The following is a 13,855-nucleotide window of genomic DNA, read 5'->3' as shown; positions in this document are numbered from 1 at the left end:
CTATGTAGTTGACTGTAGTTTAAAAGTTTCCCCCTCACATTCTTTCTCCCTTCTTTTGTTAATTGGACTAGCTTAAATAAAATGATAGGACAAATTTCACACATCTGAACAAAAGTTTCCACAGTTTAAGGCAGCTCTACCTCATAATTTCAGGCCATGAAACCTCATAGCTGGGTCTACCTGCCAGTAGCCTTGCAGCTACAGGCCTTGCTAGTAAGGGCCTGATTGTCTCTATTTATTTCCAGTTCAAATTCTTGGGACAGAGACTCAAGCTCAGGACAACTTTTCACAGCAGACCACAGGTCCAATGAGTCAGGGCGATGGTCTCCTGCTTCCCCCTCTAGCCAGCTGTGTGGGGAAGGAGACACTGGGATCTCTGCTTCACCACCAGCAGCTTTGTCCTCATGGGCAAGCTGCCTAAACTGTCTGTTTTTTTGTGGAAGATGGGCCTCAATATTGCCCCTTTCAGAGGGTTAATTTTGAGGATAAAATTAGATCACACATGTAAAACTTAGTACAGTTCTAGGCACAGAGCAAGCTGAGAGTAAATGGGAATTTATCACTATCATTATTATGGAAAAGACACTGTCGTAGATGCTAGAGATACAGAGGTAAAAGTCATAATTCCCCAGGCTGGGGAACACAGGAAAGTCATCTTTATCATGACGGAGAGGGGAAGCTTGGCCCTCCCTGTAGGCTATACAGACATAGACATTTAGTTCATTTGGGCTCTCTGCTGTATTCACCCACCCATCCATCCATCCACCCACCCATCCATCCATCCATCCACCCATCCATCCATCCACCCATCCATCCATCCATCCACCCATCCATCCATCCACCCATCCATCCATCCATTCACCCATCCATCCATCCAGAGTCAGATTTCCGATGTGAGATGGTTGTCTCAGGTTCGCATGCTTATTTGAACTGAAAATTGTGTCAGACTTATTTGTCATAGGGAACCCTGACTTGGTGGTTGTCTGACTCCATTTCTTACTGTGTGACTGGGAAATACTTCTTAATCCAACCTATCTTCGGTTACCTCATCCGTTAAAAAAAGATAGAGATACTAATAGAAGCTAACACAGAGTTGTGAAATGAAGGCCCCCAGCATACAGTGTTCAATAAATGTTAGCAATGGTTATTAACATCACCTATCATTTACCGTGATAAGTGACTCACTAGAGGCAGAGAGCAGATTATCTCGAATTATTGTAGTTATTATTGATGATTGATAAGCTGAGGGAGTGGGAATCTGGAACGACTCCCAAGTCTCATCAAGTCCCTCTTATAGTACTGATTGTACTAAGAATGTCCTTCCTCTTCTTTTCCAGAGAAGCCCTCACCCAGTGCAACAATAAGGGTTCCAGCCTTTCTGTCCCTCAGCTTCTGAATTGTACCTCATGCTCCGAGGTGGTCGCTAGAGTCTGCTGTGACAGATCACAAGTGCCTCTCCCTTCACTCCTCGGGATTCTTTTCGGAATCCCCATCCCAACCCAGGCCTGAATCCCAGGGATCTCACCCCTGCGCCTCGCCAGCCACTGGGGCTGGCACCTCCGGATCACTTTCCGTCCCTTACACTTTAACTCTGTTGGATAACCCAGGAGCGAGACCAGATCCCAGAACCTCAGAAGGTCATGAAAAAGGTCCTTAGAATTGAGTCCCAACTCCTCATTTTACAAGACAGTAAACTGAGGCCAGAGAGGGAAAGAAACGTATGCAAACTGATTAGCAGACGGAGACTCAAATCTGGGTCTCCTGCTCCCGACCCGAGCGAGTCTGCCCCTCGTGGCCTCTCTCCCTGGGGGCGATCCCAAAGCCAGGGCGACGGCGGCCATCCTGGTCCTCCCGGCTCTGAGGAACCCTGGCCGTACCGTTCGCGCCGCAGTTGGAGGCGGCTCGGCTCCCCGGTGACTGCGGGGCTGCCCTAAGGCTTGGAAAAGCCCCAGTGAGCGCCCATCGCGGGAAGAGGAGCTCCGGACTGCCGGGGAGCAGAGAAGTGAAGGGAGTCGCCCGGGGTGGGAGTTCGGGGACTGGGTGGGCAGAGACCTGGCTGGGGTGTGGAGAAGGACCTGGAAACTTAGCGCCTGGAAACCACTATTGGGCTCCTGCGGGGGGGAGAGCGGTGGGCGTCCCAGCCTGCGAGTCCCGCCCCACCCCCGGCCTGGCGCGTACATCGGCCCCGCCCCCTGGAGTCCCGTTCTCCCGGCAGCCGGCGCTGAGCGCAGTAAGCTGAACCCTCCCGCCGGCCGCAGCCACCGGTGCAGCGCGGTTGCCGAGCCCGGCGATGCGTTAGGCTACGGGGCCTGGCCGCCGAGGCAGCATGGCTCGGCCCGTGCAACTGGCGCCGGGCTCCTTGGCGCTCGTGCTCTGCAGGCTGGAGGCGCAGGAGGCGGCGGGGGGCGCGGAGGAGCCGGGCGGGCGTGCGGTGTTTCGCGCCTTCTGCCGCGCCAACACACGCTGCTTCTGGAACTCGCGGCTGGCGCGCGCCGCCTCGCGGCTGGCCTTCCAGGGCTGGTTGCGGCGCGGGGTGCTGCTGGTGCACGCGCCTCCGGCCAGCCTGCAGGTGCTGCGCGACGCCTGGTGCCGTCGGGCGCTGCGCCCTCCGCGCGGCTTCCGCATCCGGGCGGTGGGTGAGTGTGGGGCCCAGAGGGGAGGGCGCCCCGCGCTAGCTGCGGGACCGAGCCCCAGCCACCGGGTTGCGTGCGCCCGAGGCTGAACGCTGAGGAGCGGGAGGTGGCGGTGGGGGCCGAGGGGTTGGGAGGACAGACTGAGTGGCTGGAGGAGGGCCGTCCTCCTAAGACATTCCCTCTTGTGGCACACAGAAGCTTCGGCCTCTAAGATATGCCTGGGCGCTGCCCTGAGCCGACTCCAGTGTGACTCCATTCCTCAACTCTTTCAGCCAGTGGAGTGCACAGGGTCCTGGTCGAAGGAACTTTCTACTTGCAAAAGTGATGCTCTAGGCAGAGAGGTTTTGGGCCCGGGGAGCCAGAGTTGCGGTCAGGAGACAGGGGCCTCAGTCTCGGCTCCATGGGGGTGCTTAGGAAGGGTGCACCAGGGGCTGGCCAGATTTTACCGATTGTGAGCTGGCTTTTTAAAATAATTAATTAATTAATTATTGACTGCGTTGGGTCTTCATTGCTGCGTGCAGGCTTTCTCTAGTTGTGGCGAGTGGTGGCTACGCTTCGTTGCGGTGCGCGGGCTTCTCGTTGCGGTGGCTTCTCTTGTTGCAGAGCACAGGCTCTAGGTTCGCGGGCTTCAGTAGTTATGGCTCACGGGCTTAGTTCCTCAGCAGCATGTGGGATCTTCCAGCCCGAACCCATGTCCCCGGCATTGGCAGGCAGATTCTCAACCACTGCACCACCAGGGAAGTCCATTTGTTTGTTTGTTTCAAATGACAGACTGGGAGCGGACTACAGGCTGTGGTTTTCATGCCCTGCTGTACTGGATGCTGCGGTGGTCTTGGATCAGGGCCTAGGGGAAGGTTTGGGGTTGTTAACTGCTGGGGAAAAAGAAATAACAAATGGCACTGTGGACACATCCCATCCCATTACCTAAATAGAGAGAGTTCCTCTTTTCCAGTCTTTTCAGAGAGCCCGTTTGTTAGGAAACAGCAGCTCTTTGCTTGGATAAAATAGCTTCTCATTTGAGAACTTAAACCGCTGCACCGCCGAGTGGTCTCTGTTACCTAACGAAACTCAGGTGGGTGTCAGCTCCTTGTCACAGGCTGGTTCTGTCTGTATTTAGTGGGGTTGTGAGGACCATTTGATGGTGTGCTGTTGACAAGTCACCAGTTGTTCCAGCCCAAAATTTTGACTCCTACCAAGCAACTCCCCTCTCTCTCAGCCCATAAATCATCCTAGGAGAAGGGGGAGGAGAAGAAGCAGCAAATAAAAAACATTTGTTTTAGTCCCCAGGTGTAAAGCAGCAGGGTATCATGAGGCACTTGATGTTGTGTATCATCTAGTCAGAGATGACGTCTCCACATCCCAGGCCAGTGAGGTTACACCTTGGCCTCTCACCTCCATGCATCCAGTTCTGTGTGGTACCTCTATCCCCGACCCCCACCTTTCTTCCCTTAAGCGCAAAAAAGAGCTCAGTTGCAAAGCCACATACACACATTTCACTTCCTTTTATTTGCAGGAGTGAGTGAAGAAAATAGGTTTCTGGCTGACAGCGGTGAGCCAAGTAGCCAAGCCAGAATTCTTAAAGGGGAAGGGGTCTTTCAGACAGACTGGATGAAAAACTCTTTTCACTTCTGTGTCCTCGGGTTTTTCTGGTTTGAATTAGTGGTTGCATTCTCTGGTTCCCCCACCCCCTTTCAAAGGGTGAGCATAGAGTACATTGCAGAGAGGGAGTGGATGGGGTTGGGGTCTGGACCTGAGGGTGAAGTAGAGAGGGCCTGTGCTAAGCCAGAGGCAGCCGTGATGCCGCCACCTGGGGTCCAGCCAGCAGTGGTGAATGCTGGTTCCTGGGTTGGCCCTGTGTTCTGCCATCTGAAAGATGCAGTGGACAAAGTGAATGTATTATCAAGTACTCTGATTCTCCACCCACTAGGTAGTGCTGCCTACCTATTGCACAATTCAGGATGTGATGGACACTGTAGTCTGTGGAGTGTGCAATACAGTGGTCTTTACACTGGGTCATCTCCCCTGATGTGGGGCTCTTGGCAGGAATGATTTTGAGGTTTTTAACAGAGTCGTGATAAGAATTTGTACATTTAGCTGTAATTTGTACAAAACCAGCTCTTAGGACATTTTGAGGAGCAAAACGGGGAAAGATTTGATGCTAGTCGGTGGATGCACATGGGGAGGGAGGTTTGTTTTGAATAGAGTTGCTAATTACTACTCTCACTTGGGGGTCCTTGGGTCAGATCAAAGGAGAGGAGGCATCAATGCAGCTCTTGGGCCATCTTAAGAGTCCCAGAAGTTGGCAGGAGGAGCTGACTTCTCCCAAAGAAACTGGAAGTTTCAGTCTGCTTGCTTTCCCAAATCTGGCATCATTGGCTTCCAGAGGCTAAAATGGGCTTCCAGGAAGGCAAGGAAGAGCAGCTGAGAACTATTGCAGGTTCTCATTCCACTCTTGCTGTTACTTTGTGGGAAAGAGCAAAATTCTAGAAAAAGACAAAAGCATCAATTTGGTCAGATCAATTTGGTCTCTTTGCTATAGATTTTGTTGTTGTTTTGTTTTTTAAGGCTCACATACTCCTACATAAGAGCATTTGGGCGTGGGGAGTGTTGCTTATCAGCTCAGAGAAAATGCAGGGAGGGGAGGTGGGGTGGTCATCAGCTTTATAAACCCACTGTGCTCCACGGGTCCTTTTCCTGGGCTTCTGGACCTGGGGCTTATGGAGGCCTCATAAGATATGAGGAAGGAGCGCTGTGGCCAAGCAGACAGGAGCATCCTGAGCCCCAGGGACAGACCTGAATTTAAGGTCTGCAGGACTTCATGTTTTCTCTATGTTTTGTGTCTCTTCTTTCCCTCTTCACTTTCTCTACCTCAGCTTTACTCTGATGAGAAAAATAGTTTCCAGGCTGACAGCATTTCCCTAAAAAGGGGACAAAGGATCTTTAGCAGGATAACCAGGAGCTAACTCTTCTTTTGTGCTCTAGTCCTCAAGTGTTTTCTGTTTCTTTTTTTTTTTTAATTAGCAAATGACCTTAACAAATGAAAGGGTTGAGCTCTGGAAGCTGGAGGGAGTCCTCTGCTTCCCAGGCTGAGCCACTGCAGGTGGTACAGGTGGGGGACACCTGTGTTTGTTTGGGTGAATCAGTTCTTGCTAGAGGACCACACCCACTGGGGAGTTGAAAGGTTAATGATGGCCTCCTGGGGTAAGGGAGGGATGGCTACTTGGCCAAAGTAGTTTGTTCCTCGAAATTTATAGCTGAGGTATCCCCACTCTTTTAGATGAAAGGCTCAGTGTGGCCTTTCATCCTTTTTCATTGAAATAAGATAAAAATAAAAATGCCTATGGGGAGTTCCCTGGTGGCCTAGTGGTTAGGATTCTGGGCTTTCACTGCCGTGGCCTGGGTTCAGTCCCGGGTCGAGGAACGGAGATCCTGCAAGCCGTATAGCGGGGCCAAAAAAAAAAAAAAAAGGAAAAAGCCTGTGGCTTCTTCAAAATACTTGCTTCATTAATGTATTCATATGCTAGGTACTGTTCTAGTTTTTTTTCTATGTTTTAATGTATCTTTCAATTAGAGTTGCACGTGTTCTCGGAGAAAACGGAGTCGGCCTGTTTATTTCATATGCAGTTCAAGAGGGGATAGTTGAGGGGCTTCCCTGGCCGTCCAGTGGTTAAGAGTCCACACTCTCACTGCATGGGGCACGGGTTTGATCCCTGGTCAGGGAACTAAGATCCCACATGCCACATGGTGCTGCAAAAAAAAACCCCAAAAAACAAGTGCTCAGGAAGAGTAGAGGCCAATCACTCTTTTATACTAGGTATAAATTTCAGAATCGATTTTGGGATCTTGTTTGGGAGAAGAACAGCTCAAGGGTACCTGGTGCCTGATGGTACAAGAGTTGGGCAAACGACTTATCCTTATCTGATTTGGGGAGTGTCCAAGGGGAGTGTGTAGAGATGCTGAGAAGAGGGAACGGTCCAATTCCTATTCTTGTTTCTGAAGTCCTATCATGAATTGGCAGTGGGCATTCTGTTGGATTTAGTAGCTAATGGAATTTTTAAAGTGAAATTTGCATTTAGTGAAATGCACAAATCATAAGTGTAGCATTTTATGCATTTTCAAGTAATATACATGAGTGTAACCCAAGTTTCCAGCAGGATTTAGCACATTACCATTACCCTAGAAAGTTCCCTCTTGCCCCTTCCCAGTCAGCTCTTCCCCCACCCTCAGAAGTAACCACTATTCTGATTTTTTAAACCGTAAATGAATTTTGCTTGTTCAAGAGCTTCAAGTAAATGGAATCATATACTATGTACTCTTTTGTGTGAGGATTCTTTCACTCAGCGTCATGTTTCTGAGATTCATCTCCGTTGCATTACTAATTTGTTCCTTTTTATTGCTGAGTAGAATTCCATTTTATTAATATACCACCGTTTATTCATTTACCCCTAGATGAACTCCTGGGATGTTTCCAGTATGGCTGTTATGAAAAAGCTTTTATGAATATTTGTGTACACATTTTTTAAGCTTTTATTTCTTTTGGGTCCTTACTTAGGAGAGGAATTGCTGACTCATTGAGTAGGTTATGTTTAGTTTTAGGACACCTTTTTCCAAAGTGGTTGTACCATTTTACACTCCTACCCATGAAATGAGACATTTTGGTTGCACCACATCTTTGTCAACACTTGATGTTGTCAGTCTTTCTAATTTTGGCTATTCCGGGGGTATATAGTGGTATCTTGTAGTTTTAATTTGCACGCCCCAAAGATTTTCTCCTGTGTTTTCTTCTAGAAGTTTTATAGTTTTATGGTTCTATATTTACGTCTATGATCCATTCGAGTTATTTGTGTGAATGGTATGAATTGTAGTTTGAAGTTTTTGGGTTGTTTTTTTTTCTGTCATATGGGTGTCCAATTGTTCATGACAATTTGTTGAAAAGACTAGTCTTTCTCATTGAATTCCCTTTGTAATTTTGTTGAAAATCAGTTTACAATATATGTGAGGGTCTGTTTCCATTCATCTTGAGTCTGTCCTTTCACCCAATACCGTACTTACTGTAGTTTTTAGTAAGACTTGAAATCAGATATTGTGAGTCCTCCAACTTTGTTCTTCCTCCAAATTGTTTTGGCTACTCTAGGTTCTTTGTTTTTCCACATAAATTTTGGAATCAGCTTGTCAATTTCTAAAAAAAAAAACAGCTGAGATTTTAATTGGGATTGTATTGAAACAATAGATCAATTTGAAGTTAGATGAGAAATTCATCCTGGTTTTCCCCAAACTGCCCTGGTTTTAGAAATGATACTCTTGCATCTTGAGAACCCCCTCCATCCCAGGCAGACTGGGATGATTGGTCACCCTTATTTAGGGAGAATTGACATCTTAACAATTCATGAACATGGTATAACTCTGCTTGAGTGTTCTTAATTTCTCTTGGCAATGGTTTGTACTTCTAAGTGTACAGGTCTTGAATATATTTTTAAATTTATGTTCCTAAGAATGTTTTTGGATGCTATTATATATAGAATTACTTTAAAATAAACTTTTTATTTTGGAATTATTCTATTCTATGCCACAAGGCATGTGAGATCTTAGTTTCCTGACCAGGGATCCAACCTGTGCTCCCTGCATTGGGAGCACAGAGTCTTAACCACTGGACTGCAAGGGAAGTCCCTGGAGTAATTTTATATTTACAGAAAAATTGCAAAGATAGTACAGAGTTTTATATTCATCACCCAGTTTTCCCATAATGTTTTTTACCTTACCTTTTAATTCACATATAAAATTAACCATTTTAAGGTGTACAATTCATTGGGTTTTAGTATATTCAGAATGTTGTGCAATCGTCCCCATTATCTAATTCCAGAACGTTTTCATTACCCCCAAAAGAAACACTGTACCCACTAGCAATTTCTCCCCATTCTCCCCTCGCCTGAGCCCCTGCCAGCCACGAATCTACCTTCTGTCTTTTTTTTTTTTTTTTTTTTTTTTGCGGTATGCGGGCCTCCCACCGCTGTGGCCTCCCCCGCTGCGGAGCACAGGCTCCGGACGCGCAGGCTCAGCGGCCATGGCTCACGGGCCCAGCCACTCCGCGGCACGTGGGATCCTCCCGGACCGGGGCACGAACCCATGTCCCCTGCATCGGCAGATGGACTCCCAACCACTGCGCCACCAGCGAAGCCCTACCTTCTGTCTTTATGAGTTTGCCTATTCTGGACAATTCATGTAAATGGAATCACACGTAAATGTGGTCTTTTGTATCTGGTATATTTCACTTAGCATAATGTTTTCAAGGTTCATTTGTGTTGTATCATATGTACTTCATTCATTTTTATGGCTGAATAATATTAATTGTATGAATATAGCATGTTTTGCTTATCTGTTCATCAGTGGATGGTTATTTGGGTTGGTTTCACTTTTTGGCCACTATAAATAATGCTGCTATGAACATATGCTGCAAGTCTGTGTGTGGACATATATTTTTATTCTTGGGTAGATCCCATTTGGTTATTTTTTAATAACTTTTTCTCTGATGAGATTTCCAATTTGTTCATTACAAGTATGTTTTCTTTTTAAAATCTTTCAGCATAGTTATACCAGCTTCTGTAAAAATCCATGTCATTCTAATATCTCAGTCATCTCAGGGTCAGTCTCATTGGTTGCCTTTTCTTTTGAATGGTTCGCATTTTCCTGTTTCTGTGTTGTTTAGTACTGTGGATTATATCTCTGACATTATGAGTGATATGTTTTAGAGACTCTGGATTGTTATGTTCCTCTGTAGAGTTTGATTTTTCTGTTTATCAGGCACTTAATGTGGCTGGGCTCAAATCTCTGAACTCTGTTTCCCCTGTAGTAAATGGCAGCTAAAATCTCTTAGAGTAGGCTGGTTATGCCCTCTGCATGCATAGTTCATAGTTCAGCCATAGAGTCAGACTGAGTTTATACGCAGACTTTGCGGTTCCACCTCCTTGGCTCGGTCCTTTCCAGCATCACTTTCTTGCTGTTGTAGCTGCTCCAAAGTGGCCTTAGATTCTTTAAGCCAGTAAGACTGGTTTTTGGGTTTCTACCAAAGTTTTAGCCTCCCGGCCTGGCTCCTAATGGAGCCTGCCTTTAGGTGAAGAGCTATAAAAAGAAATGGAAAACTTATCCATTGCCATTTCCTTCCAAGAGGATCAACCCTCCGGTTTATGCCTGATTTTGTTTGCTTTTCAGTACCTTCAGGGAAAAGCTTTTCTATTTTGTCCAAAGGTTATGGTTATTTTCAAGAGGGTTAGTCTAGTAGCATCTTGTCCACCGTTATTAGAAACAAAACCTCATTAACGAATGTTTTTAGGTCCTGTCTTTTCCTTTTAAAATGTCATGACCCTGGGACTTGCCTGGTGGTGCAGTGGTTAAGAATCTGCCAGCCAGTGCAGGGGACACGGGTTCAATCCCTGGTCCGGGAAGATCCCACATGCTTCGGAGCAACTAAGCCCATGCGCCACCACTACTGAGCCTGCGCTCTAGAGCCCGCGAGCCACAACTACTGAGCCCATGTGCCACAACTACTGAAGCCCGCATGCCTAGAGCCTGTGCTCCGCAACAAAAGAAGCCACCACAGTGAGAAGCCCGTGCACCATAACGAAGAGTAGCCCCTGCTCGCCGCAACTAAAGAAAACCTGTGCACAGCAGTGAAGACCCAATGCGGCCAAAAATAAATAATAAAAAGTTAAAAAAAAAATGTCATGACCATAAAGAAACTAATGGTGATGACAAGATCGTTTAGCCAGTCACTAAAACAAATGCCTCTGTTCCATCTCTTCCTTCTCCCAGAGAGACCTTGGTATTTTTCCAAGTCTTTTCTGGCTTAATTATCCCTTTTCTCCTGTTTGGTGGTAAGTGGAATAACTCTGCCCATTTTGCAGACAGGAAATGGAGTCAAAGCTGTGATGTGGGTGGTGTTGCTTGGGTTTCTTGTCTTCCTCTCTGTTCACCACCAGTTCTCCCAGGGTTCCTGTGGAAGCTCTGGTATTTTTCACCAGCCAGAGCCCCAGCACTCCCTCTCCCCCTGAGGCTATCAGATTCCCACCAGGCCTTTGGTCTACTCCAAGGTCTGGGAAATGGCAGAAACAGCTGCTCTGACCATGCCCCTGCTCTCACCTCCCTCCTTCCTACCCAGGATCTTTCCAGCCAGGTTTTTCTGGCTTTGTTCTGCCAGATGTTGCCTTTTACCTTACTCTGCACAGGGGCAGCTGAAGGATTCAGTCTAAAAGAGCCAAAGGGCTCACAACAGGGTGTCTTGTAGGCGTATCCTTGTTATCAAGCTGGATGATCTGTATGTAGCATCTGGGTAGTTAGTGAGTGTCCTTGGCTTCATGTTTTGATTTGGCAGCTGGTGCACGAGAGATGGCACCTCTAGTTGCTGCCATGTAGCGTTGAGGTCCAGCGGGATGAAAGGCGCCATCAACCTGAAAATCAGCTTGGAATCCTCTTCCCTCTCCCTCATCCCCAGCCAGTAGGTCACTAAGTTCTACGAGGCTGAACTCCTCGGTTTCTCTCAAACCCACCCCTTTCTCTCCATTTCCACTGCTAGGCCTTTGTCCAACCAAGATCTCACCATTTCCTACCTGAATTATGGCGCCAGCTTCCTCCCTTTTTGTGGTGCCACTTCCTGTCTTGCCCTGTATGCTCCAGTTCATTCACCATCCTACAGGGAGACAGGCTCACAGCATCTAAAATGCAGATCTGATCCTGCTCTTCATCTGCTGGAATCCCTTCTGCTTCTCCCCTTATCTTTTCAGGAAAAGTCCAGAGCCTTTAACATGCACTGCAGGGCTCTCTAATCCAGGTCCAGCTTGAGCTTCCCCTTTATCCCCACCTTCTGAGACGTGCCTGTCTTCCTATATCAGTTAGGGATCAATCAGAGAAACAGATCCAGTGTGAGATATATATTGAGAGATTTATTACAAGGAATTGGCTTTGCATGATTGTGAGGTCTGGCAAGGCAAGTCCCAAATCTGTAGGTCTGGCCATCAGGAGGGGCAGGCTGGAACTCACAGGCACAAGCCAAGGCCGCTGGGCGTATGTGGAGTTTCTTCTTTCGGGGAGCCTCAGTTCTGCTCTTAAGCCCTTTCAACTGATGGAAGCCTAGATTATGTAGAATAATCTCTCTTATTTAGGTAAATGGATTATAACCTTTAATCACATCTGTAAAGTAGCTTCACAGCAAAGCCTGGGTTAGCATTTGATTGAATAACGGGAGCCGTAGCTTAGCCAGGCTGACATATAAGACTGACCATCACACTTCCCTTCAGCCAGACCTGGGTGCTGTGTTCTGAACAAACTGGGCTCTCACATAGGCTGTCTTTGCATGCTGTTCCCTCTCCTGGGTGCCTGAGATGGGTGCTCTTCGGTTTCTCCCATGTCTGCCATGAGTAGAGTCTCCAGCACTGGGTATGTTTACGTGTCTGTTGCTCTCCAAGGAAAAGCAAACTGTTGAGTCATCCTTGAGTTTCAGACACTTCCGTTCTTACCTCTGCTGCTGGCTGAGGGATGAACGTCCCAGAAAGTTTGGTGGTCAGCTCCAGACTGTTTGTTCTAAAACACGGTCATCTTCCTTCTTTCATTGTACCATGCATGGAGCCTCTTAAATGCCCCTGTGGATCTCACATGGATCACTACTGAAGGACACCAGCACAGAATCATCTTCAGCTGCAGACAGCAAAACTGAGACTTGAAGAGTCACTGCAAGCTGTGGTTTAAAGTTTCCTGATCACGCAAAGCCACTTTGGTTAGTAGAGAAAACCCAGGTTCACATTCCTGCCCTGCCACTTACTAGCTCTGGGACCTTGAGCTAAATACTTACCCTTCTCAGCTCTATTGTCTTCATAGGTACCAATGAGGATCTAATAGCTGCTTTGCAGGTTATTTTGAAGATAAGGTACCTGAGGCATTCAGCCTGCAGCCTTGTCCAGAGTCAAAGTCAGGAAAGCAACAAACACACGGGAATCTTTAGCACGGAGGGAGAAGAAAATGTGTCTCTGGATTCTCATTCTCTCGATAGCCTATCTCCGCCGGGACCTGTGCTGATTATTGCTGGTCTGGCACATGTTTATGTTCAAGATCTCTGTCTGTCGTTTTGTTGTGTGCTTCCTGTCCTATGTAAGACCCTTGGTGCCAGTCAGGTCCACAGCCCTTTGAGCCTGACCTCAGATCCAAAGGGTGCCTGGTGCTGTAGAGAGAGCCCTGAACTGGGATTCCGATGCCTGAGTTTGGAACTAACCCTGCTGCTAAGTTTCAGGGAGGCTTCAGGTCAGTCACCTCATTTTTCTGGGCCGCTGGGTCTTCAGCTGTGAACAGTCCACTGCTCACTTTGGCTTTGTTGACTGGCTCAGGTTTCCCAACCCCTGGCTGGGCACTAACCTGTGTCAGGAGGCCCAGGGAAGAACAGGCAAAGGCTCACATTGAAGTTGCTTAAGATATTTTCCACAATCAGGGAAGTTGCGCCTTCCCCTTATCCCTTCCCAGACATCTTGATGCTTTAATAGCATCCCGCTTTGCGAAGCGTCTGAAGTCGCGAGGCTGTTGGAGCGCTCCATGCTGGGCCTCCGTGCTCGCACAGTCATTTGTTAGGTATGTGTTGAGCCTTTACTGTGTGCCTGGCCCTGTGCACACACGATTCAGAGGGACAAAAGGCTCATGCCCTGACCTCAAGGAGCTCATAGACTAGGGGTCAGATGGACAAGTAAGTGATACAGAATCATATGGAGCGATAGAAGGACAGCTGACCAAGAGTCCCATGCATGTGTGCACGTGTGCATATGTGTCCAGGAGAAGGTGATGCCTGAACTAAGATGGAAAGAATAAGTAGATGTTAGCTTGATGAGAAGCACATTTTTTTTTTTTTTTTCCGGTATGCAGGCCTCTCACTGTTGTGGCCTCTCCCGTTGCGGAGCACAGGCTCTGGACGCGCAGGCTCAGCGGCCATGGCTCACGGGCCCAGCTGCTCCACGGCATGTGGGATCTTCCCGGACCAGGGCACGAACCCGTGTCCCCTGCATCGGCAGGCGTACTCTCAACCACTGCGCCACCAGGGAAGCCCAAGAAGCACATTTTAAGAAGAGGTGGGGAGAGGGCATGTGTCCCTGGGCATGGCCCACATGAGGAACCACAAGCAGCCGAGCACAGCCAGAGCATGGAATGGGAGGTGGGCAGTGGCATGAAGGGCCTGGAGAGGGGCTGGCCTGTGA

At 47.9% G+C, this 13,855-nt stretch overlaps 1 protein-coding gene across 3 annotated transcripts in view; it reads left to right on the top strand.

Annotated features, from left to right (window-relative positions):
• The first annotated feature begins 2,326 nt into the window (after positions 1-2,326).
• The window catches only part of STOX1 (storkhead box 1), a 49,900-nt gene continuing 38,371 nt past the window's right edge, over positions 2,327-13,855 (top strand). For all 3 annotated transcript variants that reach the window (XM_060286365.1, XM_030862420.2, XM_060286364.1), the window contains exon 1: positions 2,327-2,636. In XM_060286365.1, the coding sequence (XP_060142348.1) occupies positions 2,327-2,636 (310 nt within the window). The remainder of the gene's footprint in view (positions 2,637-13,855) is intronic.

Source organism: Globicephala melas, chromosome 16, assembly GCF_963455315.2.
Source record: "Globicephala melas chromosome 16, mGloMel1.2, whole genome shotgun sequence".
Classification (NCBI taxonomy): Eukaryota; Metazoa; Chordata; class Mammalia; order Artiodactyla; family Delphinidae; genus Globicephala; species Globicephala melas.
The sequence above is the reverse complement of the archived record's forward strand: the minus strand, read 5'-3'. Positions and strand labels throughout refer to the sequence as shown.